Source organism: Stegodyphus dumicola, chromosome 1, assembly GCF_044657685.1.
Source record: "Stegodyphus dumicola isolate Sdum_Otavi_A_Nest chromosome 1, ASM4465768v1".
NCBI lineage: Eukaryota > Metazoa > Arthropoda > Arachnida > Araneae > Eresidae > Stegodyphus > Stegodyphus dumicola.
In genome coordinates, this window is record NC_140768.1 from 247,033,720 (window position 1) to 247,060,146 (window position 26,427).

At 33.5% G+C, this 26,427-nt stretch overlaps 1 protein-coding gene across 3 annotated transcripts in view; it reads left to right on the forward strand.

The window, feature by feature from the left end:
- Positions 1 to 26,427, forward strand: part of Prosalpha5 (proteasome alpha5 subunit) — a 47,758-nt gene that overhangs the window by 11,723 nt on the left and 9,608 nt on the right. For all 3 annotated transcript variants that reach the window (XR_015044129.1, XM_035377456.2, XM_035377455.2), the window contains exons 3-7: positions 1,291 to 1,417; positions 3,408 to 3,475; positions 6,474 to 6,581; positions 14,806 to 14,867; positions 19,746 to 19,848. Coding sequence is in view for 2 of the 3 variants with exons in the window: in XM_035377456.2 (XP_035233347.1) it covers positions 1,291 to 1,417; positions 3,408 to 3,475; positions 6,474 to 6,581; positions 14,806 to 14,867; positions 19,746 to 19,848 (468 nt within the window). In the remaining variant the exon portion in view is untranslated. The remainder of the gene's footprint in view (positions 1 to 1,290; positions 1,418 to 3,407; positions 3,476 to 6,473; positions 6,582 to 14,805; positions 14,868 to 19,745; positions 19,849 to 26,427) is intronic.

Below are 26,427 nucleotides of genomic sequence, written 5' to 3' on the forward strand. Positions count from 1 at the left end.
AAACCTCACAAAAAACAATTTTAGCCTTTTTTATTGACAGAAAAGTTTAAAAAAAAAATCATTAAAAATGGCGATTAATAAATTCTTTTAAATGTATGTCTGCTAGATGCAAGTTTTTTTTTAGTCTGAAGATTTTTTTTGTTTTCCAAATTATTTTATTATTTATTATTATAATTTAATTTTAAATAAATGCTAATTATGCATTTGTGTTGACATTTTATATGGTGATCATTCTGATAAAGGGGACCCTAGGAAAATTTCTGCTCTCGGCCTCCATAGCTATAGGTCGGTTACTGTATTGTGTGTATATTAATACAGTACAAAGTCTTTAATCCGGACTCTTCGGGACTTCGACGGTTCCGGATTAGGGGTTTTTGCAGATTATAGATCATCAATTTAAATCTGGTAAGATGGCATGCAGAAATTATAAAATTAAAAATATGAAACCGTAATTTCTGAAATAAAGAGCAATTATGATCTAAACTGTATCAAAATTAAAAAAAAAAAAAAAAAAAAAAAAAAAAAGAGCTTAATATTAGCTTACTTTATTAAACATTTCTTTCAATGTAAGTTGTTTAAGTTGCTTCGTTTTATGTGATAATACTTTCTCTTTAATTCTATAAACAGACATAATTTCTTGTTCAGTTACGAAGTTCCGCTGTTCAAGTCCTGTAATTGCTGTGCCGAGAATACCGACTAACTTGTCAATCGAAATTTTTTCGTTTTCACTAACCCCTCTGTCACTTTCTTCATGTCTTTATTCATTTTTTCCAGCAATTCCACTTTTTGTTTGATGGACATCGAAACATGCTTTTGCTTTGTAGATCCTTTGGCAGCTCCAGAATCGGAAACTCTTTTTGACATAATTGAAAGTTCAAGTTTACTTTTTATAAAATTGCTTTAACAGTCTGCAAAAAATAATAAGCCGGATCCAATTAGAAGATTAAGGAACAACGCAATCTGCAACATGAACTGAAGTAGATAATTAGATAATTTTAGCCTAGCTTATACCATCCGTTATACATTAAACGTGCATGCGTAAAGGTATTTATGTGCATGCGTAAACGCATGCGCATAATACCTTTATGCATGCGTAGAAAGTTTGTAGCTTTTAGGTCCGGATTAAAGACTTTGTACTGTATTAATTTTATTTAACATTTATTATTATACTAATTTATTATATTTGTGAGGGAAATTTCTTGACAAAAATTTGCTTGTATTAAATTATTTTAAATTTGTATTTTTTTTTTTTTTTTCATTTGTTAAAAATTGTCATACTATGTTTTTCAGTTGGGTTCAACTGCAATAGGAATTCAGACAAATGAGGGTTGTGTTCTAGCTGTTGAAAAACGTGTCACTTCCCCTTTAATGAAACCAGTTACAATTGAAAAAATAGTAGAAATTGATCGACATATTGGTAAGCTCGCAATTGTTACTAAGTGAAAATGTAATATACTTTTTTAAACATGAGTTTTTTAAAATTTTCTAGTTAAATATTAAGTTCTCCCCAAATTTTTTTGTTAAAGCTAAGAAAATGTTAAATATTTATTAGAGCAGTAGTCTGCAACCTTTTTTACTAGGAGGACGTATTTCAGAAATGCAGGAGTTCAATGAGCACAATAGGGCATTTACAATGATAATAAAAATAAATGTATAATAATATTAAAAATTAAAAAGATATAATTATATCAAAATGGAATTAATTTATATAGATACTTGAAGTTGTAGTGTTCTTAAAATTTGTTTGTTATTGCAGAAACATTTAAGAAAAAATATTGCTATAGCACATTTTTCATAACTGTTGCTAACTGTAGAAGAAAACTGCAAATTGTTGTTGTGCAACTGAAATAAGTTATGCATTTAACTGAAATGAAAATTTTTTTTAACACCAACCATCTTTTGTTACCTATTCATTTGAAGAAAAAGGTGCATCTTTTGTTTACAACTGAAAGTACAAATTCATGAAAGAACAGGTTTATGTATGAACGGAGGTTACAGTTGTAAAGTGTAGTATGCCATGGTTGAACAGAGTGTACAAGGATAAGGGTACAGGAAATAGTTCACTATATGCGAATCAGTTGTTTCTAACAGTAGAAAATTTATTCAACTAGTCGTGCACTCCACAATATGTACTATTGTTAAAATAGTAAAGATGTGTTCAAATATCTAAAATTTAGATATTTGAATGGCAGGCAATTTAAAATACATCACAGGCATCTTTTTACGAGCAGGCAGCACTATTGCTAACATCTATATCAGAGCCTTTTTAGCCTTAGTCACCTTGCATTTTAATTAGAAGACATAAGAAATAATGTATAAACAAGTCATATATAGAATATAATTCATTTAAGAATACAGCATAAATGAAAAAGTATATTGCCACATCTCGGATGCAAAATCATATGACTTTTCCTTTCTAAATGTTAAGGAAGTCCTCAAAACATTTTTGGTTCCTCCAGTATGCCAGTATATACTGGTCATCAATATTAATAGTACAGAAATAAGTGTAGCTACAGAATGTATAGAAATGAAATGTAGCTGATACTTAATTATTAATAGAAATTGATACAAAAGCATTAGTTAACATAAATTACAATGTTTAGCAGTTGGATTATTTATAAAATATATAAATTAAACCAAATTTATGGAAAATGATGGAAAAATTAAGCCAACTTTTGTGGGAAAAAATGTTCTTTAATATGATGTATGGTATCATATTGAAGAAATTATCATAAGGACATTTTAATGTTTTTGTTATGGCCTATCATGGTGAATTTTTGCAGAAATTTACACAAAGAAATAATATCTTAATGTGAATTGTTCTGTATAATAGAGAGTATAGCAAATAAAATTTTTCTTGCCTATAATCCAAAAGAAATTTATGTCGGAACAATAACTTATAGATATGACTATTGTGTTGAGTAATAATTAAATTTGATTATATGACTCTGAATGCCAGACTGTACCGTCTGTTATAGTCTGGCATTATTTTTCATTTTCAGTAACATATCAGTAAGTATAATGAATGAGGAAAACATCTGCTTTTCATATGTGGGGGAAAAAACAATGCAATTTCTTAAAGAAGTCATGCTTTTTTAAATAAAAGCCAATTGTTCAGGCTTTTTTTTTCCCCACAAAGGCTCTCTTTTTTAAACCATAGCTGTAGTTAGATAAATTTAAAAATAACTGCGTTAAGTGTTATATAACTAGATGTGTTTGTATATGATATAATTATTTAAGTGTATTTTCTTTCATATTATTAGAATTTTGACAGAAAAAGGTTGTTTTTAAAAGAGTAGTTTTTCTTTAAAAATTGATGCTGTTTTTAAGAGAAAACATTTAAACTTAGAGTTGAATGTTTTGTATTGTAGTGCAGTATCCAAATGCATTTTTACTTTTTTGTTTAGGTTGTGCTGTTAGTGGCTTGATGGCAGATTCAAGGACCTTGGTGGATCGAGCACGAGTTGAGGCTCAGGTAAATTTTTCCTAAATGTTATTCTACTGTGGTATAGTTATGTAACACCTAAAAGCAGCTGTTTTGTTTTTTCTTAGGCTTAATCCTGTCAAAATTAGCTAACAAGAAGAATGGAAAAATCAACTAAGAATCCACGACAAGTCTTGCATAGATGCTGTGCAGGTTTTACGTATAAACTGTGTTACTTGAAACAATTAGCTCTTGAAACAATTAATAATGTCCGTATGGACGCTGTTCACATGTATACGGGCAGCAGTAAACTTGTTAATGACAGTTCTGGCAGTGGCATTTATATTAGATTTCGGGATCAAGAAGTAAGAATTCAAAGAAGAAATCTGGACTTCTGCTTGGTATTTTGAAGCTGTATTCTATATTGTAATTCTGGAGAGTCTGGACTCCATCATGTGGCTTCCTCAGTTAAAAGATATCTGGATCTTTTTGGATAGTAGAAGTGCCACCCAGCACTTGGCTGATTGGCATAATGTGAGGGATGGTACAAGTGCAGACATCCTCAGAAAACTAAAATAACTTTCCCTTTCTCATTGGATCCACTTTCAGTGGATTCTGTCCCATGTCGACGTTGCTGGAAATGAAATTGTAGACAGCTTGTCTAAAGCTGGTGCTAGCGAGACCACAATGCCTGCCGCTCCTCTTACTTATATGGAGCTATTTTCTAAATCTGAGGCAAAGAATAAGGCCGTTTGGATGGTCCCACCAGTGCACCCATGATATCAGAGTAAGTGCCCTGGTGGCCCCTTGGTTCAGAACAGCAATAGACAAGATCAAACTGCACTTACTAGATTCCTTAGTGGCTATCTGTTATCAATGACTTTTGTCGGTGGTAATAAGCACTTCAAAATATGCACTAGGTGTTTTTCCGCGCAGGCCTCTCCTGACCACAACTTATCTTGTCTGGGGCTTACAGGCAGGACCTGGTTAAAGATCCACTTTTTGTACTGGACTCTTTCAGGGTGAATGAGCTCATAGACCTGATCTAGCTGCTCACAGGGATGAGAAACAACAATGTATAAGCTACAGCCTAGGACTCCTGCTTTCTTGGAGGCTCCCCCAAAAAACCCTCTAGGTATCCGAAAATCATATTTGGCGCAGACATATAATATCTGGATTTATAAAAGCCCCCATATCTCTAATAGTTTAGTGCCTTATCAAGTCCAAAATCCAGCCCTGCATAGATGAAACATAAGACCTTTAATTTATCTCTCGTATATCTCTCCTTGTGCATATCAAATTCTCAGAGTGTTATCATTCAGCAAATCATTAAGTCTTTTATATTTCACATTTAATCAATCTGTTACTGATTAACAAAATCAAGCAATTTAAAGGGGTATTCTCTGAAATAATCGCAGGTGAAAATGTCATGGGAGGGAAAAAAGTAAGGGAAGAAAACATCACAGTTCTCAAGCATCATTGTAGAAGGTAAAATAAGGCAAACATTTTGCACTTTTTAAAACATCATGCACAAAATATCACGGGTAAAACAAAAAAGTTTTGTTTAACTTAAGTCATTGCATGATGATGTGATTATTATATGACAAACATCTTGTGGAGAAAACAATGCAAAGGAAAAAATATCATGGTATAAAACATCGTGTTAGAAAATAAAATGGTGCTGCACAAACGTCACAGTTTTAAAATATTGTTGTACAAAATGTGTTAAAAAATAAAGCATCTACAAATCATTTCATGATAACATTGCAGACATTAATTTTCTGATTAAAAAAATGAGTGAATTAAAGAAGTGAATTTCCATGTGATGACTTATGAGCACAAGAAGAAATAAAAATTATTTTTACTTTCATATTTCATAATTTTGTATTAATTAATAAATCGTTACTGATAAGGAAACTTCTGCGTTCAAAGCCTGAAAATTACTAAAAGTTAGTACTCTGAGCAGTTAATAAAATTTTGAACTTATATCAGCTCCACTTTTTAGTCTTTTGGGTACTATATTTTTTCATTAAGAACTACTGATATGTCTCTCTAAAAGGGGTTACTTAAAAGACAGTTGACCATTAAGTTAAACATTAAGTTAAATATTTTTTTAACTGGTAAACCTAGCATTAATTTTTACCAACTTGCAGATTTTGAATGGTTCAGTTTTTCCCTTGATTTTTCTTCAAAATTGTAACATATAGAAATGTAAAATAAAAGATGACCATATTCCTTATTTCTTCTTATGCCCACAAATTATTATGCAAAATTTCCCTTAAATTTTGTATAATCAGAAAATGCATGTCTGTAATGATAACATACATCATGCAATGATTTATATGTCCTTTATTTTTTACCATGATATTTTGTATGATGATGCTTTAAAACTGCAAAATTTTTGCTGCAGCATTTTATTTTTTATCATAATGTTTTAGAATTGTGGTATTTTCTCCTTCCTTTTTTTTTCTGCCGTGATGTTTTTCCCTTGCATTATTTTCTCCACAATGTTTTGCTGAACAGCATTATGAATATGTACTGTTTTAATTTACGTTGACAAAAATCAAAATAATAGTAATTCTGAATTTCTTGAACCTGAATTTTGAATGTTTCTTAAGTCTTAAATAATAATAATCCTGAGTATAAATAGCAGATACTATCATCTGCTATTTATATCATTTCATCTGGATCTTGAATTTTCAAGTAATAATAATAATAATGATCATAATAAATACATAAATCTGCATTTAATAAAAAACAAAGGATATAAAACTTGTCTTAAAATTATCATGAATATAAATTTAAAAAGGAATGGAATGGTAATTAGATTTTAAATGTATAGTGCTTTAAATGTATGCATAATGCTTCAAAATTCAAGTTATCTTTATTTAAATTATTGCACTTTCTATCATTTTATCTATTACTGCATTAGTTTGCTAATTTTTGAGTATGTAAAAATATCTTACATTTTAAAAACTTCTACATTTTATAAATTAATGCATGTATTAAAAGAATCTTTTATGTTAACTTGAATTAATTTGCTTTATAGAATCACTGGTTTGTGTATGATGAGCAAATGGATGTAGAAAGTATTGCACAGTCTGTATCAAATTTGGCAATTCAGTTTGGTGATAGTGATGATGATGGGAATGCTATGGTATATTATCTTTTCATTTGATTGCATTGTCTAGCTACTTAATTATGTAATGAATTTATTAAATACATTGATGTAAAATAATGCAGATTCTCAAATGAATTAAAAAGTGTTAAATAAAAAATATGGACTTATAAAAATAATTTTAATTAGTATATTATTTTCAAATTAAATTTTTTCTATAATGTAAGTTTTAATAGCTCACATATATGAATTATTTAAATATTGTACATAAATGTTAAAATTTACTGCAAGCAAAAAATATTTTTATTTACAGTTTATTAAATAAGCTGTAGCAAAACTGTAAACAAAATATGTAAACATAACAAAAAGTAGGCTGTTGGTTTCATCATCATTGCAACAAAGTACATCAAAGTAATGTTTTCTAGTTTTTTAATATTTTTGTCACTTTATTTGTATAATTTTTTAAAATTAAAAGTAATGAAATTTTCATGTATTGCATTTGAAGTATAGGCATTTTTCAGTGCTATCTTTTTAGCCTAAAGAGGCATTAACCCTGAAGGGATATTAGTCTCAAAATGGCATTTTGCATTGAATCGCTAAAAGTGTTGAATCACTTTTCAAATTATTACCACCAAATATTATTGCCCTGTCTTATATTTAAAGAAGTTAAATGATGATGTTTTTCGCATTGTGAAAAAACAACAGTACATATAGCCATCAAATTTTGAATAACGTAGTCTTGCTCCCGAATATGGATATCCGGAAACCTGAATTTTAAATTTGTTTTATTATTTATTTCATATTTTGTAACGAATTTTTGATTAAAGAACTCAGCACATTTCCTATCAGATTTCAGCACGTTTCCTATCACAGCAGTGGCAATACTGTACGGAATAAAACACTTTTATTTCCAGCGTGCAAGATTGTCTGTCGGAAATTCTAAAGATATGCTTTTTTTAAATATTTTTATCCCAAATGCTTTCAGAACATGTATGTATATGTGTGTAAATACCCTTTTAGGCATAGATATAAAATCTAAAAACTTTCAGATTTAAAAAAATAAATAAATAAATAAATCCATAGTAGAGCAAAAATGTAGTTACTTATTTAATTTTCTTATTATTTTTTTAAATGTGAAAGGTATACTTCCCCCCTTATAGTAATTAAATTGACAGATTTGTTTTGTATAGAAGAACTAATCTGTGACCTGATAATTTGCTTTTATTACTCATTTAAGTATTATTAGAGTCCTGCAAGATCAGTATTTAATATATGGTACTGTATTTAATGCTAATCATATTTATGAGCTTTAAGGTTGCATTATGCTGAAATTGCATTTGCTTATTTTGAAAATTTCTGTTTTGTTGACCTTGCAATGAAAGTTCATTATTTTGTTTATGCTATGTATTGAGGTTATAAAAGTATTGCTGAATGTATCATAAAAGTGGGATAAGCATTTTGCAGATGAGTGTGGTTGCAGACGAATGGACGTTTTCAAAGTTTTCCCCATATGTGATGTGTATATAAGCCAGTTTCCCTTAGAAAGTCCTCCACCGAGGCACCCCTTCCCTTAGGCAGATAGCCCTTGAGGCTTAGCCATAATTACATGAATCTAAACTACCGTATATACCCGCGTTTAAGTCGAGATATTTTGGACAAAAAAAAGACTTCAAAGTGGGGGGTCGACGCGGGGCCATAAAAAATTAAAAGAATCGGAAGTTCAAAAATTTCTTTATATAATGCAGTTGTTTTCTTCTCGCACTCAAATTGGACGACTTATCAAATAAGTCACTTACTTTAAGTAATTTCATGACTTAAATTATGTGATGAACTAATCACAGAGTTTCATACTTTAACTAGAGTAAGTTTCGATTAAACCAAAGAATTTTCGGCTCCCGAACAACCGATCAATATCGAGCAATAAAAAAGTTTCGCCAACGTGCCAAATAAAGAGTAATGCAGATAGTTTTTACGTACGTATAAGTCTTTATAATAGTTATTTTTCATTCATGAAATACTTTTGTTAACAGTCGTACACGTCAAAATAAAAAAAAATAGCACACGCAATAACTGAACAGTTTTGAATATTTCTTTTAACTTTTAAAAAAGGTAAATGCAGATAGATTTTACGTACGCGAATCTTTTCCGGAACAAATTCTAGAAGGTTACTATATACGATCATTTTTTCCCAATTATCCTGCGTTTTGGATATGTTGGCGACGCCTTTGCCTGCTGGATGCTGATTGGTTGTTCGAGGGCAGAAAACTCTTCGGTTTAACGTCCAGATTCGACTGATTCTTTGCTAGAATCACGTGCCCCACTGTTAAATCTTACTTGCTCTTGTCAGTACGTTTTTATTTCCCTTCTTGTTTCTGTTGATATGGCTGATTTATTGGTAGTTAAACAGAAGTCAGTCATACGCTGCTGGATTTAAGTTAAAAGTTATTGCTTTCGCGGAAGAGGCTAATAACTGTGCTGCTTCTCGTCAGTTTGGGGTTGACGAAAAATTGATTTGCGATTGGCGCAAGAATAAAGTAAAAATACAAAAAATCCTGAAATCGAAAAAGGCGTCGCAACATGGAAAAGCTCCTTTTCCAGAACTGGAAAATGACTTGTATGCTTGGGTTTTAGAGTGCCGGCAGAATGGTTTCATTGTCACTAGAACTGGCATATGTTTACGAGCAATGAAGCTAGCAAAAGAAGAAAAGTATGGTGTTCCAAACACGTTTCGTGCATCAACACATTGGTGCACTAAATTTATGAATCGCCATGGTTTGTATTTACACCAACGCACCAAAGTGGCGCAAAAGTTACCATCTGATTTGGAAGCAAAGGTTATGGTGTTTCAAAAATACATTATCGATGTAAGAAAAAGGACTTCTTTTGAACTTTCCCAAATAGGGAATATGGACAAAACCCCCATGTGTTTCGATCTACCAGAAAATAAAACAATTGACTGGGGGAAAAAAGCATTTTGATAAAAACGGCCGGGCATGAAAAAACCCATTTTACGGCCGTTCTTTTGTGCTTGGCTGACGGCAGTAAGCTTCGTCCGTTGATCATTTTTAAAGGAAAAACTTTACCGAAAAACGTTGTGTTTCCATCAGGTGTGCTGGTTCGTGCCCATGAAAAGGGATGGATGGATGCTGACGGAACAGTCGATTGGCTTAAAAATGTGTGAGATAAAAGACCGGGAGCAGTTTTCAAAAAACCTTCTCTTTTAATATACGATTTTTTTCGTGGACACTTTTCTGAAGAAGTGACAAAAGTGACAAAACACTTAAAAACGACTGTGGCCGTAATTCCGGGAGGATTGACATCCGTCATTCAAGCCCTAGATGTCTGCCTCAATAAGCCCTTCAAAGTAAATGTTAGAAAATATTGGACAGAGTGGATTAGTTCCGGTCGACCAACATTTACAAAGGGAGGCAACATTAAAAAGCCCGATATTACATTAATTGCTCAGTGGGTTAAAGATGCTTGGAACGAAATACCCTCTGAAATGATTATAAAATCATTTAAAAAATGTTGTATTAGCAACGAACTAGACGGCACAGAAGATGATGCTGTTTTTGAAAGTGAAAATGACGACGAAGGCTCTAGTAGTGATTGTAATAATACAGAGTATGAGACTGAAAATATGTATGATGACGAGCCAATGATGACAGAAGAGTTCTATGAAATGTTTGGCGAAACTGACCATGAATCGGACGTTGAAGGATTTTGATTTTGTTCATTTACCAAGGTGTTTTTTATCGTATATTTACTTTTTTTTCTCAGATGATTTTGAATAAATGTAGTACTTAAAAAATATTTTTCGAAGTTTCTCGATCGATTTCGGAAGTGGGGGGGGGGTCGACTTATACGCGGGTTTCTTATTTTTTGCAAATTTTTTATGTCGAAGTGGGGGATCGACTTATACGCGGGTATATATGGTACTTATTAAAATTTAGTTCCATTCCAAACACAGCAGCTGAGTTTAATAGTTCTAATTGTGATGTGAGTTTTAAACTTTTTGAGTAAAATAATAACTAACAACAAATTCCATAATTAATCCTAAAGTAATAATTGAACATTAATCTTAAAATTAAATTATTTCTGTAATTTTTAAATTTTTTATAAAGTTTTTTTATAATTATGTTTTTAATGAAATTTAATCTCTTATAAACATTTATCCTATTTGTGTTTGTATTTCTCCCTAGCAACTTTTTCATAAGTATTCTCAATTTCATAAAACTACAGGTAGTAATTTCTGGGGTCTAGGGCTTTTCACCATGGCTGTTTTGCCATCAAGACATATTTTTCTTTACATGATTTTATTACATCTTGTATTATACTCACATTAAATTGATTTAGTTTAATAGTTTAGATGCGTAATAAAGGTTGTTTATAATATATATAGTTGTTTACAAATATGAGATATAAAGAAATTGCACATAGTTAAAAATTATGTCAGTATCAAAGTGAATTGGGGCTAAACCTCTGATATAACAGAAGTTATATTATACGAGGGCCATCCAGGAAGTAGATTACGTTTCCGTCTGTGTCCGCTAGGGGCGGGGCTAGCGCGGCCATCTTGGGGTCAGAGCGTTGCGCAGCTCAGTCTGCATCTAGCCATGCTAGTGAGAGGTTCGTGCTGTGCTCCGTTCAGATACTGTGACGGTTTGAAATGTCTGCGTTAATTGAAAATCCCGCGAGCTGCGAGGTGCGCTCAGTAATAAGGTTTCTGACTGCAAAAAACTGTAAACCGATAGAAATCTATCGGCAGCTTCGTGAAGTGTATGGGGACAACATTATCACTGAAGGTGGAGTGCGTCAGTGGGTCATAAGATTTCAAAATGGCCGAACCAATGTTCACGACGAAGATCGAAGTGGGAGACCCAGCATAGCGACCGCCGAACTTCTCGAAAAAGTCGATGCTAAAGTCCGTGAAAATCGAAATTTCACAATAACGGAACTTTCTTTGAGTTTTCCACAAATTTCGCGAAGTTTGTTGCACGAAATCATCAGCGAAAAGCTTGGTTACCACAAGTTTTGTGCAAGATGAATTCCAAAAATCTTGACAGAGGACCACAAAAATCAGCGAATGGCTGCAGCGTTGAACTTTTTGGACGCTTACCATAAGGATGGTGACTCTTTACTCGATCGCATCGTTACTGGTGACAAAACATGGGTGAAACATGTGAACTGTGAAACGAAATTGCAATCAATGCAGTGGGGGCACACAAGTTCTCCCCAAAAACCCAAGAAATGCATGCAAACAATGTCGGCAAGGAAGATGATGGTGACTGTTTTTTGGGACAGAAAAGGTGTAATTTTGGTGGACTTCCTGGAAAGAGGTACTACAATAAACTCAAAGGTATTGCCAAACTCTCCAAAAACTCAGAAGAGCAATTCAAAACAAGCGCAGAGGAATGTTGAGCTCTAAGATCTTGTTGATTCACGACAACGCCCGGCCCCACACGGCAAATGTCACTCGTAAAGTTCTTGAATCTTTTAAGTGGGAGTTGTTTCCTCATCCGCCGTACAGTCCCGACCTGGCACCGAGCGACTTCCACCTATTCCCAGCAATGAAGAAGTGGCTGGCTATGCAGCGTTTTGATGACGACGCACAGCTGCAAGAAGAGGTAACGAAGTGGTTGAAGGCGCAGGCGGCCGAATTTTTCGACGAAGGAATTTCCAAGCTCGTACATCGCTACGATAAATGCCTTAATTTGTATGGTGACTATGTAGAAAAGTAGTATTTGAGTGTGGCTTTCATCTGTATATAATAAAATTTGTTTCCTATACTTTGTTTATTTTTTTATTCCAAAACGTAATCTACTTTCTGGATAGCCCTCGTAAATTTTAAAATTATGCAGGTACAATATTTATATGATTTGTCAAAATTTCTTTAAATTTTAATTGGTTAGTTCAGCAAAATCACTCATGCAAGCAGGAAATTTTTATAAAATCTGAATTAGAAATAGAATTACTTTGGACTCTTATCAGAATACTCTCTTAAAATTATATTTTATGCATAGTATAAAATTGTATACAAAAACATTTCATACCTTAGTAATTCTAGAAGATGTGTTTAATTTTAATTGCAAAAGGTTTTTTTTCTTTTAAAATTTAAGACAGCCAGAGGTATACAATAGGTAAACAAAATAATTAAATTAAATAAACTTAATAATATAATATGGCAAGTTAAAATATAGGCATAGAAAGAAAAATCTCTCTTAAATATACACTAGATAAACTGAATTATTAAACTAAATCAACTTGATATAGTACGGCAAGATATAATATCAGTCATGTAAAGAAAAATATGTATTGACTGTGAAGTGTCCCAACAGTGAAACGGCCACACTGAATAGTTCCATTCCCGCATTATTGATCAATACCTTTCAGTTCAAGAATTTCCCTCAGAATTTGCAGTGCTTTTCTAGATTTGATTGATGTTGGCATGTCATCACGTTTTTCTATATCACTTTTGCTGTCAGTTTCTGCTGTTCTTTAACATTTTCATAGTCAGTTTTTACACAAGTTGTGTCAATCTTTTTTTGAATTGATGCATATTATAAAAATGAATCTGCATAATTTCCCTCACTGATATTTCAAACATCAGCTATAGCTTGCAGTTCCACTGGTGTTTCCTCTACATAAAAGCCGCATTTTCGTAAAGACCTTTTTAATTGATTTTAAGGGTTTAAACCTATACCTACCTGTATAACATTGACTATAATATGCATAGTATCTAGCAGGGCTCTCGACTTATGTATGTCTTTTAAAGTGTTGCTTTTTCACAAAATTCAGTTCTGCTCATCATTTTCTAAAGAGCATTTTTGCAAGATATTTGAAACTTTTATAGTACCCTAATCCAGTGGTTCTCAGCCAGTGGTATGTAAGAGAAAAATAGCTGGTGCACAAAACAACAAAGTATTTTTAACAGTTAAATTCAAAAATCTCCTGAAGAAAAAGAACAAGTCACAGAAACTTCCTGTGATCTAACTCTTAACTGAAAATTTCAAAAATAACCCACACACACACACACACACACACACACACACACACACACACACACACACACACACAAACACACACACACACACACACACACACAAAAAAAAAAAAAAAAAAAAAAAAAAGCTATAAAATTTTTATTTCCTTTGGACAGCCTATTTGTGTGAACAAGGATTTTCTTCCATATTATATTTGAAAAATAAATACAAAACAAAACTAGAAGTGGATTGTAATTTACGGTTAAAACTAAATAAAATAAGACCCAGACGTAAAGAAATTGATCTCTCTTAAACAGGCCCTAATTCCACACTACATTTTATAATTTTATAAATTGAATTATAAAAAGCTGGGGTTGGTACAATGCACTGAAGAATCAGATTTTTCCCCTTCTGAGTTTGTGAATATGAGCCAATCCCCTTAGAATGTCCTCCATGAAGGCATCCCCCTCTTACGCAAATAGTCTTCGTGGCTTTGTGATATTTAAATAACCTAATCTAACCCTTCTGAGTTTTATAAGCAGCGGAGGTCGATTTAAGAAATGGCAGCTCTTTTTATTGATTAGTAGGTATTTGATTTGATTCCTGATAATTTGAATGTGATAAGAGACTGAGTTTATTAACCAGCGAATTAATGAGCAGCAGGAACTATATATGTAAAATAGATGTATTCAAATATATTTAAATATTTGTCATTGCAATTGCATAATTATAATAGTTGCTTATTTATATGCATAATTAATTGAGATATTCATATAAAAATACCTTTGTGTTTCTAACTCCATTAAGAACTATTAAGAATATATATTTTATGAGAAGAGACTAATGTAATAGAAAATTATATTTGCATATTATTTTAATGAGCAACTGAGGATCTCTTATTATAACCATTAATTGTTAAAGCTGTTGTAACTCATACTTAAAACTTGATAAATTTAAATAGCTATAAATTCAATTCAATATGGCATTTTTATTTTTAAAGCCTTGATCATTTTATATTTATGATCAATACTTAATGGAATTTGACTCAAAGATTTTATGTGCAATATAAATTTTTTATTTTAACTAAAACTATTAAAAATCTTATTAAATAGAAATGAATACACATGCACATACACATACAGATGTACATATTATATGTGAAGTACAATATGCAAATGTTTTGTGAATTCATGTAATTGTGAAATTTTACTTATTGATTGTTAATAAAATAATGGTTTTTATGTTTAATTTTCCATTGCTAATTTCTCTGTTTTTCTTAGAGCCGTCCCTTTGGAGTTGCAATCCTTTTTGCTGGTGCTGATAAGAAGTCTGATCCTCAGTTGTATGTATTTAAAAGATTTTGACTCTGAATACTGAACAATAAGTAGTTAAATTTTAACTGGTCGCAGACACTTAGCCGACGGGACACTTAACCGACAAGACATTTAGCCGACAGGACAGTTAGCCGACACAGACACTTAGCCGACAGGACACTTAGCCGACACGGACAGTTAGCCGACATGAGATTAAGCCGACAATGAGTCTCGCTTTTCCCAGTGGTTTTTAATTTCTGATACTTTCACATTTCATTACTACTTTGCTCAACACATCACACTACATTCATTCCTGTATAAAGTCGTTTCGCTCTTCCCACTAATGAAATTTCTTTTCCCTGTCAGGAAGTAGAGTGATTCGCCCTACTCCTTGCCACACTGGAACTACTTTTTTTTTTTTTTTTATCTAAAATGCTATTTATACCCTATACAATTACAGCTTAGGCATCACATATTTATTACAGGTTACCACAATTACAGGTTAGGCATCGCATATTTATTAATATGTTATAGTACTCCGACACAGGAATTCGTACCTTGTGGCCTGCGGCCAGAAGTAGGTTTGGTTTATGTAATTATGGCAAAGCCAGATGGCTATCTGCCTAATGGGAGGGATACCTTCGTGGAGGACTTTCTAAGAAAAACTGGCTCGTATACATGCTACACATGGGGAAAACACCCATGCAGCTTGTCCGTTTGCGGGATTTGAAATTTGAACCAAACTGCCAGTGTTCAGTGACTTTACCGCTTGGCCGCTGCTGGGCCTAACAGAAATAGAGTGACCGTTTTACTTAATATATAACCAGTCTCTTCCAATAAAATTGCCTTTTTAGGCTAGAACTTTATAAATGCATTCAGGAAAGTGGACACAAAAAATTTCCCTATTACCATGTAGCTACAACAGAAACGAGAAAGAAGGAACAAAAGAGAAAAAAAAAAGTTAAAGTTAATGAAAAATGAAATGAAAATTTATACATTTTTAACAGATATTGAGAAAGTTACATTTTTTATGAGAAAAACATGACACAATATAACATATTAAAATATTATATTGAAAATTACACATAACAACTTTCAAAACAGAGTACATAATATTATCTAGTTACATGACTGATCTAGTTAAATTTAGCTTTGATAGATGGGGGTCACATTACGGTGACTTTTCAGGATGTCTCGCTTTGCTCCACCCTGCTTGGTGCTCCTCCTTCTTCAGATTCCTTCGATTTCTCTTCGGAGATTTTCCAACGTGTGGAATTTCATATCAGCAACGTTTTCGATATATGAAGAGTGAAAAATGTAGTTTTTGAGAATAGAATTCAGTTATGAATGAAATAAAACCTTGAAGAATATTTGACTTCTAAATTAAACATAACACACCAGTTTAGTGCTATAAACATTAACCTAAGTATTTTAAGAAAGAGGCGTGGTCAATAAAATGTTACAGAATTTTTATCTCAAGTATGGTGGCATGAACAGCCCATTATAGAGGTCAATAATTTATACCTTTGTTTGTCTTGATGCACTTTTTTCTAATTGTTTCTAATAACAAAATAATATATATTTCGAAACTAACCCTTCACCACCATATGTTTCTATAAAAAGTATAATTCAAGAATAACAGTTTTTATTGACTTATTTAGATTTTTTATGACAGGGAAAGGAAATTTTATTTGTGGGAGGAGCGAAACGATTTTGTAAAGAAAAGAATGTAACATGATGTATTGAGTAAAACAGTAATGAAACCTAATGATATTAGAAATTTTAAAGCATTTGGAAGAGCGAGATTGGAAAATTAATATCGTTAAGTAGACAAGAAAAATTATTAATGATGTGAAAGTGTTTGAAAGAACCCAGTTGATTTAATGAAGAAGCTTTATGGATAATTTTTGAAGATCCCAAATGTAATTAAGTGACCGCCGTACTTAGCTAAAAAAATTATTTTTCCGTTCGAAATTTAATTCATATTTCCTGATGAGAAATTTCAGCGCTTTTTCAGTTTTGCCAATATACACCAAACAGCACGATACATATCAAACAATGCTAAATTAACACAATAATTAAAAGCACATATGAGATCTATAAGAATCGAAAAATGAATAGTGTATTTAGTATACAGGAATTTTCAATTAAATGCAAAAATTTTAAAATAAAAAGGAAACTTGTTGAAGAAAGAAACTGAATACATAAAGCAAAAGAAAATTATTCTTCAAAGATATGTATTGCTTTTATTATGTAAACTACCCAATTGTTTATAATTTCAGCCTTTACTATAATTTTCAATTTCTATTTTCTCACCAGAATGCAAATCACTTAGACAATTTTTAAACTGAGGTTTTTGGAGTTTAAGAGAGAAAAAGTGTGTGTCTGATCTCCATTTGTTCGCTGCATTAGTTCCCCTCGGCTCTGATAATTCGTAATTATTAGTCTTTGCAATATCACTTCTGACATTTGAATTTGTTATGATGATAGAGTTACTGAGCCAGCTTAAATTAAATTTAAATTGTGTAGTATTTGACCACTAAATCCACATCTTTAGTTTGAATTCGACTCTTCTTGTTTAATTGCATCACCACGAGCTGTAATTGATTTTGTTAGCATAAGAATGCACTTTTATGTCCTTTTTAAATAAGAGGCTTATCCGAACCTTTGTCTGACTTTATAGTTACTTTAATAATTTGCTTCATGTCTTTCAGAGGTTTTGGAATATTTAAGTTTTATCAGATCAAGTAAACCCTCATAGGTACATTGTGGAGAGGTTGATAAGTTAGGAGATAAAGCACACAGAAACTAGTGAGAACATTGGTTTGCATATTGGAAACAAATTTCTAATTGTTAGAAAAGATGCTTAAAGATAAGGAAATTGATATAAGTTAGCCAGAATGTCTCCAAAGGCTTCAAATTAAAAAGATGCATAAGTATTTTATTGAGTACTGTTGCTACATGTTTTGTAGCTTTTAATGTGTAATTATCGTAACATTGTTTAAGACTCAATGCCATAAACTACATGTATTTTAAAATGTGAAATTTTATTAGATTGTGATTTTAATAGGGCTATTTTAACAAATATTGTTAAAAAATAAATAAAATTTAATAATTCGTAATGACTAAGGTTATCTAACTACCTGATTTAATTATTTGTAACTAATTGCTTAATCTTAAAAATTATCTCTGCATATTAAAGTGAATTATTGCCTTTCATTAATCCTTACTGTGGTCACAAGCTAAAGCACAAAAATATAAAAATTGATGTAAAACTTATTCTTCGCATCTAGTAAGACTTAAAATAATACAAGGTGCTTTATTATAAATAATACAAGGTGCCTCTGGTGCTTTATTCACTTATTGGAACTTTAAAGTATATTAACTGAATTACAACCTCTGGAACTCTACGGGAAGCTACAATACTAACTGCGTCAGACAGAGCCCAGCTAACTTTCAAAACTTGCCGGCTGTGCCTACATTAGGCCTTTCAGGTTTGTTCTGATCAGCAGATCTCTCTCTAGGCAAGCAGCAGCGGTGATAACAGCCAGTCTTTTTTTGTTATGAATCATGCTGATTATGATTTTACTTCTCAATTTAACCTATGCCACTTGACATAAAATCTACCTGCTATTTACTAAACCTCTAGACTAAGCAAGTATGTGACAAAATGAGACATAAAAGAAAAGATCAGCATAAAGCTAACTGTTAGTACAACTTAAATAAAATGTCACTTGTCTTCTTTCAAATATGTTCAACTATTATAAGTGTAAAGTATTTAAAAAAAATTGAAATTTTGATAAATTTCATAAAGTTTATTTTATTGTAAAACTTATTACTAATTATGTTAATTAAGTTATGTTTAATAGTAATGCATCCTAATTATGGATCTATTTATTTTTAGGATGGTATTACAAAAGTGAAGTTCAGGCACAGATAATATTTTTAATTAAACGTATTCAGTTCCCATTTGTTCACAGGTCCTTAATTTTTTCATTAAGAGTCCTTAAAAGAACTTAATTTCTGTGTGCAGAAACATGTATAAACTCTATTATGCTATTATCCAAGTTAATTTGCATGCTCATGTATACATATTTATTTTTTGATTAAAATTAGTTATCTGTTACAAGCTTTCCTGTTTCAATATTGTATGAAAAAGTTTTTTCCTAACTTTTGTCATTTATCTAGGAATGAATTGCTGTGTAATTTAAAGTTATTACTACATGTTTCTTCTGTGGTATTCCTGCTCTACAAATTTCTTGTTTTCTAAAAATATAAATTTCTGTTGTATTTAGTTTTGTTAAAAATTGCATAATTCTTTAAAATGAATTATGAAATCTGATTTTATCTTAATTGCCTGTCTTTTGTCCTTTTTATTAATAGCCTGTCTTTTGCATCACAGAATTAACTTTTAAATCTGATATTCTTTGGTTTTAAATATTATTTTTTAGATACAATGAACCTAAGATAGCCACCTGTAAATCCAGAAGATTTATATATCTTCTGTGAATGTGGTCACCTAAGGAAGATAGCATTCGTTACTTTTGTTTGTTTATAGTCTCAGAAATATAAAAGTTTGAGAACTGGAAGAATTAGAAAAGTGGTTGCAAAGAGTTCATTAAATTTCTTCTATAAATTACTTGGAACTTGATTTTTTTTCAGTTACTTTAAAATATGTCATTGCAATAGCAGTTCTTTTCCAGCATTAGTAATATAAATTCATGAATTCGTTTCTGCATTGATATCATTTCTGCTAATTCCACATTTTTCATGAATTCATATTTTTAATTTATGTTTTTGCAAGTTTTCTCATACATTTGCACCAACCCAAGTATACTTTGCTTAAAATATGTAGTGTCACTATACAAGACTTTTCAGTGCATATAATTTCTGAAATTTTTTTACAGATTTCACATGGATCCATCTGGAACATATGTTCAGTATGATGCTAAAGCTATTGGTTCTGGCTCAGAAGGTGCTCAACAAGCTTTGCAGGAGCAATATGACAAGGTATTTTAAAATTTAATTGATATGAATATTAATTCTATGTAATGATATCTAGATGATGTAATATTTAGCAATAAAATAATTCATTGTGTGTAGAAAATAATAGCATAAACTTTCATACTATGTTTAATACTCAGCTTGCATTCTTGAAATTGGAGTGTGAATCTGATAATGGAATTTGTATAATTCTGTTTTTGAAACAAAGTCTGCTGGTTCATTATGGACGTATTGCTCTGTTAATTTTTTTAGATCATTAATAACTTTTTACTGTTAAATTCTTAAATCGTTGAACAACTTTGCTGTTCATTGTTCACTGTTCCATCTTTGTTTGCAAACTGTACAAGCTTTTCTTTCACTTCATACATATTATTATTCCCTCTAATCATACTTTCTTCAGACCTTTTATTTATTTATATTAGTATTTATTTATTATACCTTGTTGCTATTCAGAAGCAGTATATGCTTTTTAAGGCTTTTATGAGAGTTCTACATATGCAAATGTCTGTTATCGCACACTATTGTTTTTATTTGATGTCAAATTAGGTATTGATGTCTTGACTACCCCACCAATGGTCCCAGGTTCAAATCATAGAAAAGGCATGGATATGTATAATGTCTGTGTGACGAGGGGACACTTAAAGTACATGGCAAGCCAAAATTCCTCTCAGGAAGTTGGTGAAAGGAGAAGAGGGGGTGATTGACTCTCATACTGCCCACTGGAGTATTCTCCATCAAAACTGGGGTGGAACTGCACAGTTAGTTTAAGTCTATATCTATATAACCAATGGTGAAATTCTGGTGTTCCATCCACTTCTACCTACATTTAAGTACTGACATCATGTTATGTAAATCATCATGCAACTGTCATCATAATCCTATTGGTTGATGGTAGATTGCACATATGTACAGTCCTGCAAGAGCTTTTAGTGCAGATATGTCTAATTGGTTTTTCAAATATCAGATGCACAAAGGCCTTTATTTTGTGTGTAACAAAAACTGTTTCAAGGCATATCTGAAAAATAAAATTGTCATCAAATTTTACCATGATAAGAGTAAAGGTGCTTTCAGTGTGCTCTGTCTTCATAAATTAAATAAATATCTAAAAGCTTGTAAACACATTATATATGCTGTATTTGCTTAATGTGTGCAGCCCCCTTACCCTGCATAATTTCACCATCTGTCAAATTAAAGAGCTAATTTCCTGATTTTCTTAATATTATGTATGGCTTTCAAGATATTTTAATTCTTCTAAAATAATTTGTTTTTTATTTATATTCTATTTTATTTGTAAAGCTCCTAAATATGTAAGTAATGGGCCTCAAAATTTGATATTACTCCCTGATTAATTGGCTGTAACAGTAATGTAATTCTGAGACTAAATTGGTTATACAAATTTAAGTAAAGCACACTTCCTAAACTCCATCCTAGTTTTGAGTGAGCGGCCACTTAAATGTCAAATCTGAAGGTATGAGATCAAATGCTTCTTCTCCAACAATCAATAAATTTTTTAGATGACTTTTGGCTCAGTAGATAATATTAGATTGGATTGGATTATTTAATTATGGCAAAGCACACGAGGCCTATCTGCCTAAAGGGAGGGATGCCTTCGTGGAGGACTTGGGAAACTAGCTCATATACACGTTACACATGGAGAAAATTACAAAAACGCCCATGCAGCTAGCCCGTTTGCGGGATTCGAACCTTTGACTGAACTACCAGTGTTCAGCGTTCTTTACCGCTCGGCCGCTGGTGGGCCCAGTAGATAATAAATGTCGTCATGTTGCAAAGATAATACAGTCACAAATGAATATGCTGTACCTGAGAATTTTAATCTAGACTTAACGTAATGGAAATGAAGTCTGCTTTTACTAACCGCTTAATCATAGAGGTGGCAAAGTATTTTTGGATAGAAAGTATTATTTCCATAAAATAAGGTATTTTCAATGTTACCAAGAGCATCGTAAACCAGCACCATACTTTAATAATACACTGGTGTGCAAAAATTAAGGACGAGACGGTTTCTTCAATGTAACTTTGTACAAAAGCTTTCCAAATCAACACATTTAATACCGTAAGATCCCCAATACATAAGGACATGAGTAATGTAAGCAACACTTACTAAAAGAGAAATCAGAGGGATAAAAAGAAGCTTTATTGAAAAAGTAGCATGGAGCGCAATGCGACTGAAGGCCGAAACATCACTTTGATGGGTGTCCAGCAAGAAACATCGGTCTTTAATAGGGGATATGATCTTCCCTGACTGCGAGGCAGGTTTCACAGCGTCTGCCCATGCTGAGAATGAGGGTGTCAATGAGTTGTTGAGGCATTGCTGCCCATCCGTCTTGCAGTGCCAGTCGAAGCTCCGGATTCGTTACTGGTGGTAAGGTACGAGCTGCCAAGCATCTGCCTAGAAAATCCCATACATGCTCGATGGGATTGAGATCCGGAGATCGTGCCGGCCAATCCATACGTTCAATATCCTCACTCTCTAAGAGCTGTTCGGCAGCTACTGTGCGATGACATGGTGCATTGTTGTCTATGAAAAGGAACTGCGGACCCATAGCGCCTCTAAAAAGACGCACATATGGAAGAAGAATCTCGTTACAATAACGGGTCCCGTTGACTGAACCTGCGTCGAAGATGTGAAGGTCTGTACGACTACCAAGCATGATGCCTCCCCAAACGAGAACACCGCCACCTCCATACCTGTCCCTTTCAATGATGTTCAAGGGATGATTGCAGTTTCCCCGCTCTGTCCAGATGAGTATGCGATGAGAATCGCTACTCAGACTCAGTCTGCTCTCATCTGTAAAGAGTACTCGTCCCCATTCATTGTCTCTCCAATTCCAGTGTTCCCGGCACCACAGAGAATGCCTTCTCCGATGGGCAGGCGTTAGAGCTACACACCGTGCAGGGCGTCGTGCAAACAGACCACTACCGTGCAGTCTTCTGGCCACGGTAAAACGCGATATCGGTCGTCCAGTCGCCTGTGTCGTGTGTCTAGCGATTTCTCCCGCTGTCTGCCGCCTGTTTCTTCTGGCCTGTAAGGCAATATACCAGTCATCTGCGGGTGTGGTTCCTCGTGGACGACCACTACTAAACCCCCGGATAGATGTTCCTGTAGTTTGAAATTGTCTCCAAAGTCGTGAAACGATGCTGTGAGCAATTCCGAACTCTGCAGCCACACTTGTCACACTGCGGCCTTCCTCCAACTTCCCAATGATTCGACCTCGGGTAAAAGCATCCAGATGTCCTCTAACAGATTGATTATTCGCCATTTCTCGCTGAGGCAGCAACTCGGTGTGATTTTTACTGCTATACGGCGTGCAATGTCTTTGCCAGAATTACTGATCTTACACCGACAACATGCTTTTATACTACTCAGACACTCCCCCATTACGTCTACCTGCATATCTGCGCATGTGTTACCGTACATAACCTTACTTAATCTCCTAAGTGGTCTTTCTGTCCGCTCTGCCTCTTCGTTCAGCTGATATGCTAATTTTTCGACTTCGTCCTTAATTTTTGCACACCAGTGTATACGTAAAAGAAGAACATCAATTTAATCTTTAAAATAGTCTAAAATTCAGCTGTAGGTAAGGATTTTTAAGGAATGCTTTTGGCAGTTAGTTTACACAACTTTTGCTTAATGGAATGAGAATTTGCACTGCCTTATGCCAAATTGAGGGCTTAAATATAAAATAAACGAAAACAATCCACAGTGATTATGTACTGTCTTTTAGTAAACTGAAAGGAAAAGAGGAAGGTAACAAATAATTATTGAATAAGGTTTTTATATATTTTTGGAAAGATATTGTAATTTAACTCATGATTTAAACTGAAAAATATTGAAGCCTTTAATGAAACATAATTCACCATTTAAAGATATATTTTAGTTAGAAACACAATTCATTATTTAAAAGTAATTTTAGTATGAAAGCATTTTAGTATTTTTGGATAATTTTAGTACATTAGAAAGTATAAAAAGAATTGCTAACGAACCAATAGGATCAGCAAAACTAGGCAATCCAACAGTACCATCCAGAATTGTACTCTTAAAAAGCAGTGCAAGGAATGAGGAAGTGCAGTAACATTGTGTTATCTTAGCTTTGTATATGAATTTTTCTTTAGAGTTCAGCTGTTTTGTTTGTAACCTGAATATATTCTAAGTTGCGAGATCTCAGCTAACTGTAGAAGTGTACAGCATGGATAGGCAGCCAGCCCTCTTAACCCCTGAGCTTCTAGTGATTTTGTCAGATTTATTAATTTCTGTTTGCTTTGAGGTTGCTTTAAGTGTCTACAGTAATGTTTGTGAAAAATGCACCAAGGAGGATTGTCAGAAATGAATGAAATTTATTCTACTTATTACTGATAGTGGTTAAAAAAAAAAAAAAAAAAGAGAGAGAGAGAGAGAGAGAGATTACATTTACAAGACAAAAAAACAAAACATATGTTGGAAATCAGTACTTTGTATGTCCGCCATACTGAGCGATGAGAGCTTGTATACTTTGTGGCATTGAATCATACAGGTTCTGAATGTAATCCTAGGGAATGGCTTTCCATATGGCTTTGTCTTGACACCAAAGTTCAGCCTTAGTGTGTACCCCACCAGCTGTATGAGCGAGTCGTTGACCGATGAAATCCCATATATGCTCAATGGGTGACATATCCGGGGAATAAGCAGGCTGGGGAAAGCAAAACCTGTTGTGCCCTAAAGAAGCCCTTGTGCAGTCTGAAAAACATATGCAGGGCCATTATCCTGCTGAAATACAGCGTCTGTATTGCATTGAACAATGGAGAGGACTTCTGGCTTCACAACTTTCCCTTATGTAGATATAACTGTTGAGGTTGCCCGCCATCTGCATTGAATGGGATCGACAATTATACTCAATAGCTTTTCACACCATGATGCGAGGTGTTTGTGCGGTATGATGCTGGATAATACTTTATGGGAGCTGACGTTCCCTTTTGTAATATCGTACTTTTTCATCATTGTAGTCTAAATTATAGAGATATTCATTGGAGAAAACAACTGGTTGCCACAAGGTATGCCACACGCTGTGTTGCCGTTCCCATTGAAGTCGGAGGCATCTGTGATTCAGCAACAGGAATCCTGAGTAGTGGAACACTTGCACACAGTTTCATGCTGCAGCAGACTGTGTCGAACTGTGAGCTATAAACATAGCACCTGTAGCAGTTCAACGTTGTACTAACGTTTGAGAAGATGTATAATCCGTTAGAGCCATGTAGATGAATTAACTGTTGTTTTATGCCATTGTGCTTCACTACCAGTATTTTACCTTGTTTGTTTTTTCTCTGTTCATTTCTTCCAAACACACATCACTGTTGTGGCATTATGCTGTGCGTAAGCTGCGATTGCTCGATATGAAAGTCCACCCTCTCGCATACCCACGATGTTGCCTTCGTAAGTTCTTGGTTACTCCGTTACTTCCCGGTATGGCACCTTCCACTGTTGACGAGGCATATTGACCATAATTAAATGTTCACCGCTACAGAAGATGATAAACAGGTTTCAATACAACTTAACAGTCCTTTATATACGAGGGCTATCCAGAAAGTAGATTACGTTTTGGAATAAAAAAATAAACAAAGTATAGGAAACAAATTTTATTATATACAGATGAAAGCCACACTCAAATACTACTTTTCTACATAGTCACCATACAAATTAAGGCATTTATCGTAGCGATGTACGAGCTTGGAAATTCCTTCGTCGAAAAATTCGGCCGCCTGCGCCTTCAACCACTTCGTTACCTCTTCTTGCCTTCCATCTTGCACAAAACTTGTGGTAACCAAGCTTTTCGCTGATGATTTCGTGCAACAAACTTCGCGAAATTTGTGGAAAAGTCAAAGAAAGTTCCGTTATTGTGAAATTTCGATTTTCACGGACTTTAGCATCGACTTTTTCGAGAAGTTCGGCGGTCACTATGCTGGGTCTCCCACTTCGATCTTCGTCGTGAACATTGGTTCGGCCATTTTGAAATCTTATGACTGACGCACTCCACCTTCAGTGATAATGTTGTCCCCATACACTTCACGAAGCTGCCGATAGATTTCTATCGGTTTTACAGTTTTTTGCAGTCAGAAACCTTATTACTGAGCGCACCTCGCAGCTCGCGGGATTTTCAATTAACGCAGACATTTCAAACCGTCACAGTATCTGAACGGAGCACAGCACGAACCTCTCACTAGCACGACTAGATGCAGACTGAGCTGCGCAACGCTCTGACCCCAAGATGGCCGCGCTAGCCCCGCCCCTAGCGGACACAGACGGAAACGTAATCTACTTCCTGGATGGCCCTCGTATATGGAAAAATCAGCGGTTCTCATTCCACACATGTGCAATCGCTGTGTAATTCTTATCATTTGCATGTGTTACCTCATTTTACATTTCTTGTAAATTTGGTTCATTTTGCATAATCCCTTTATGGTGTTGCAATTTTCGCAAACAATAGTGTATAAAAATGTGTGCATTAAAGAACAGAAATCTTGTACTGAATGATGTTAAGTTTTTTTTTGGGGGGGGGGAAGAAAGAGATCTGTGTTATATTCTCTGTGCAT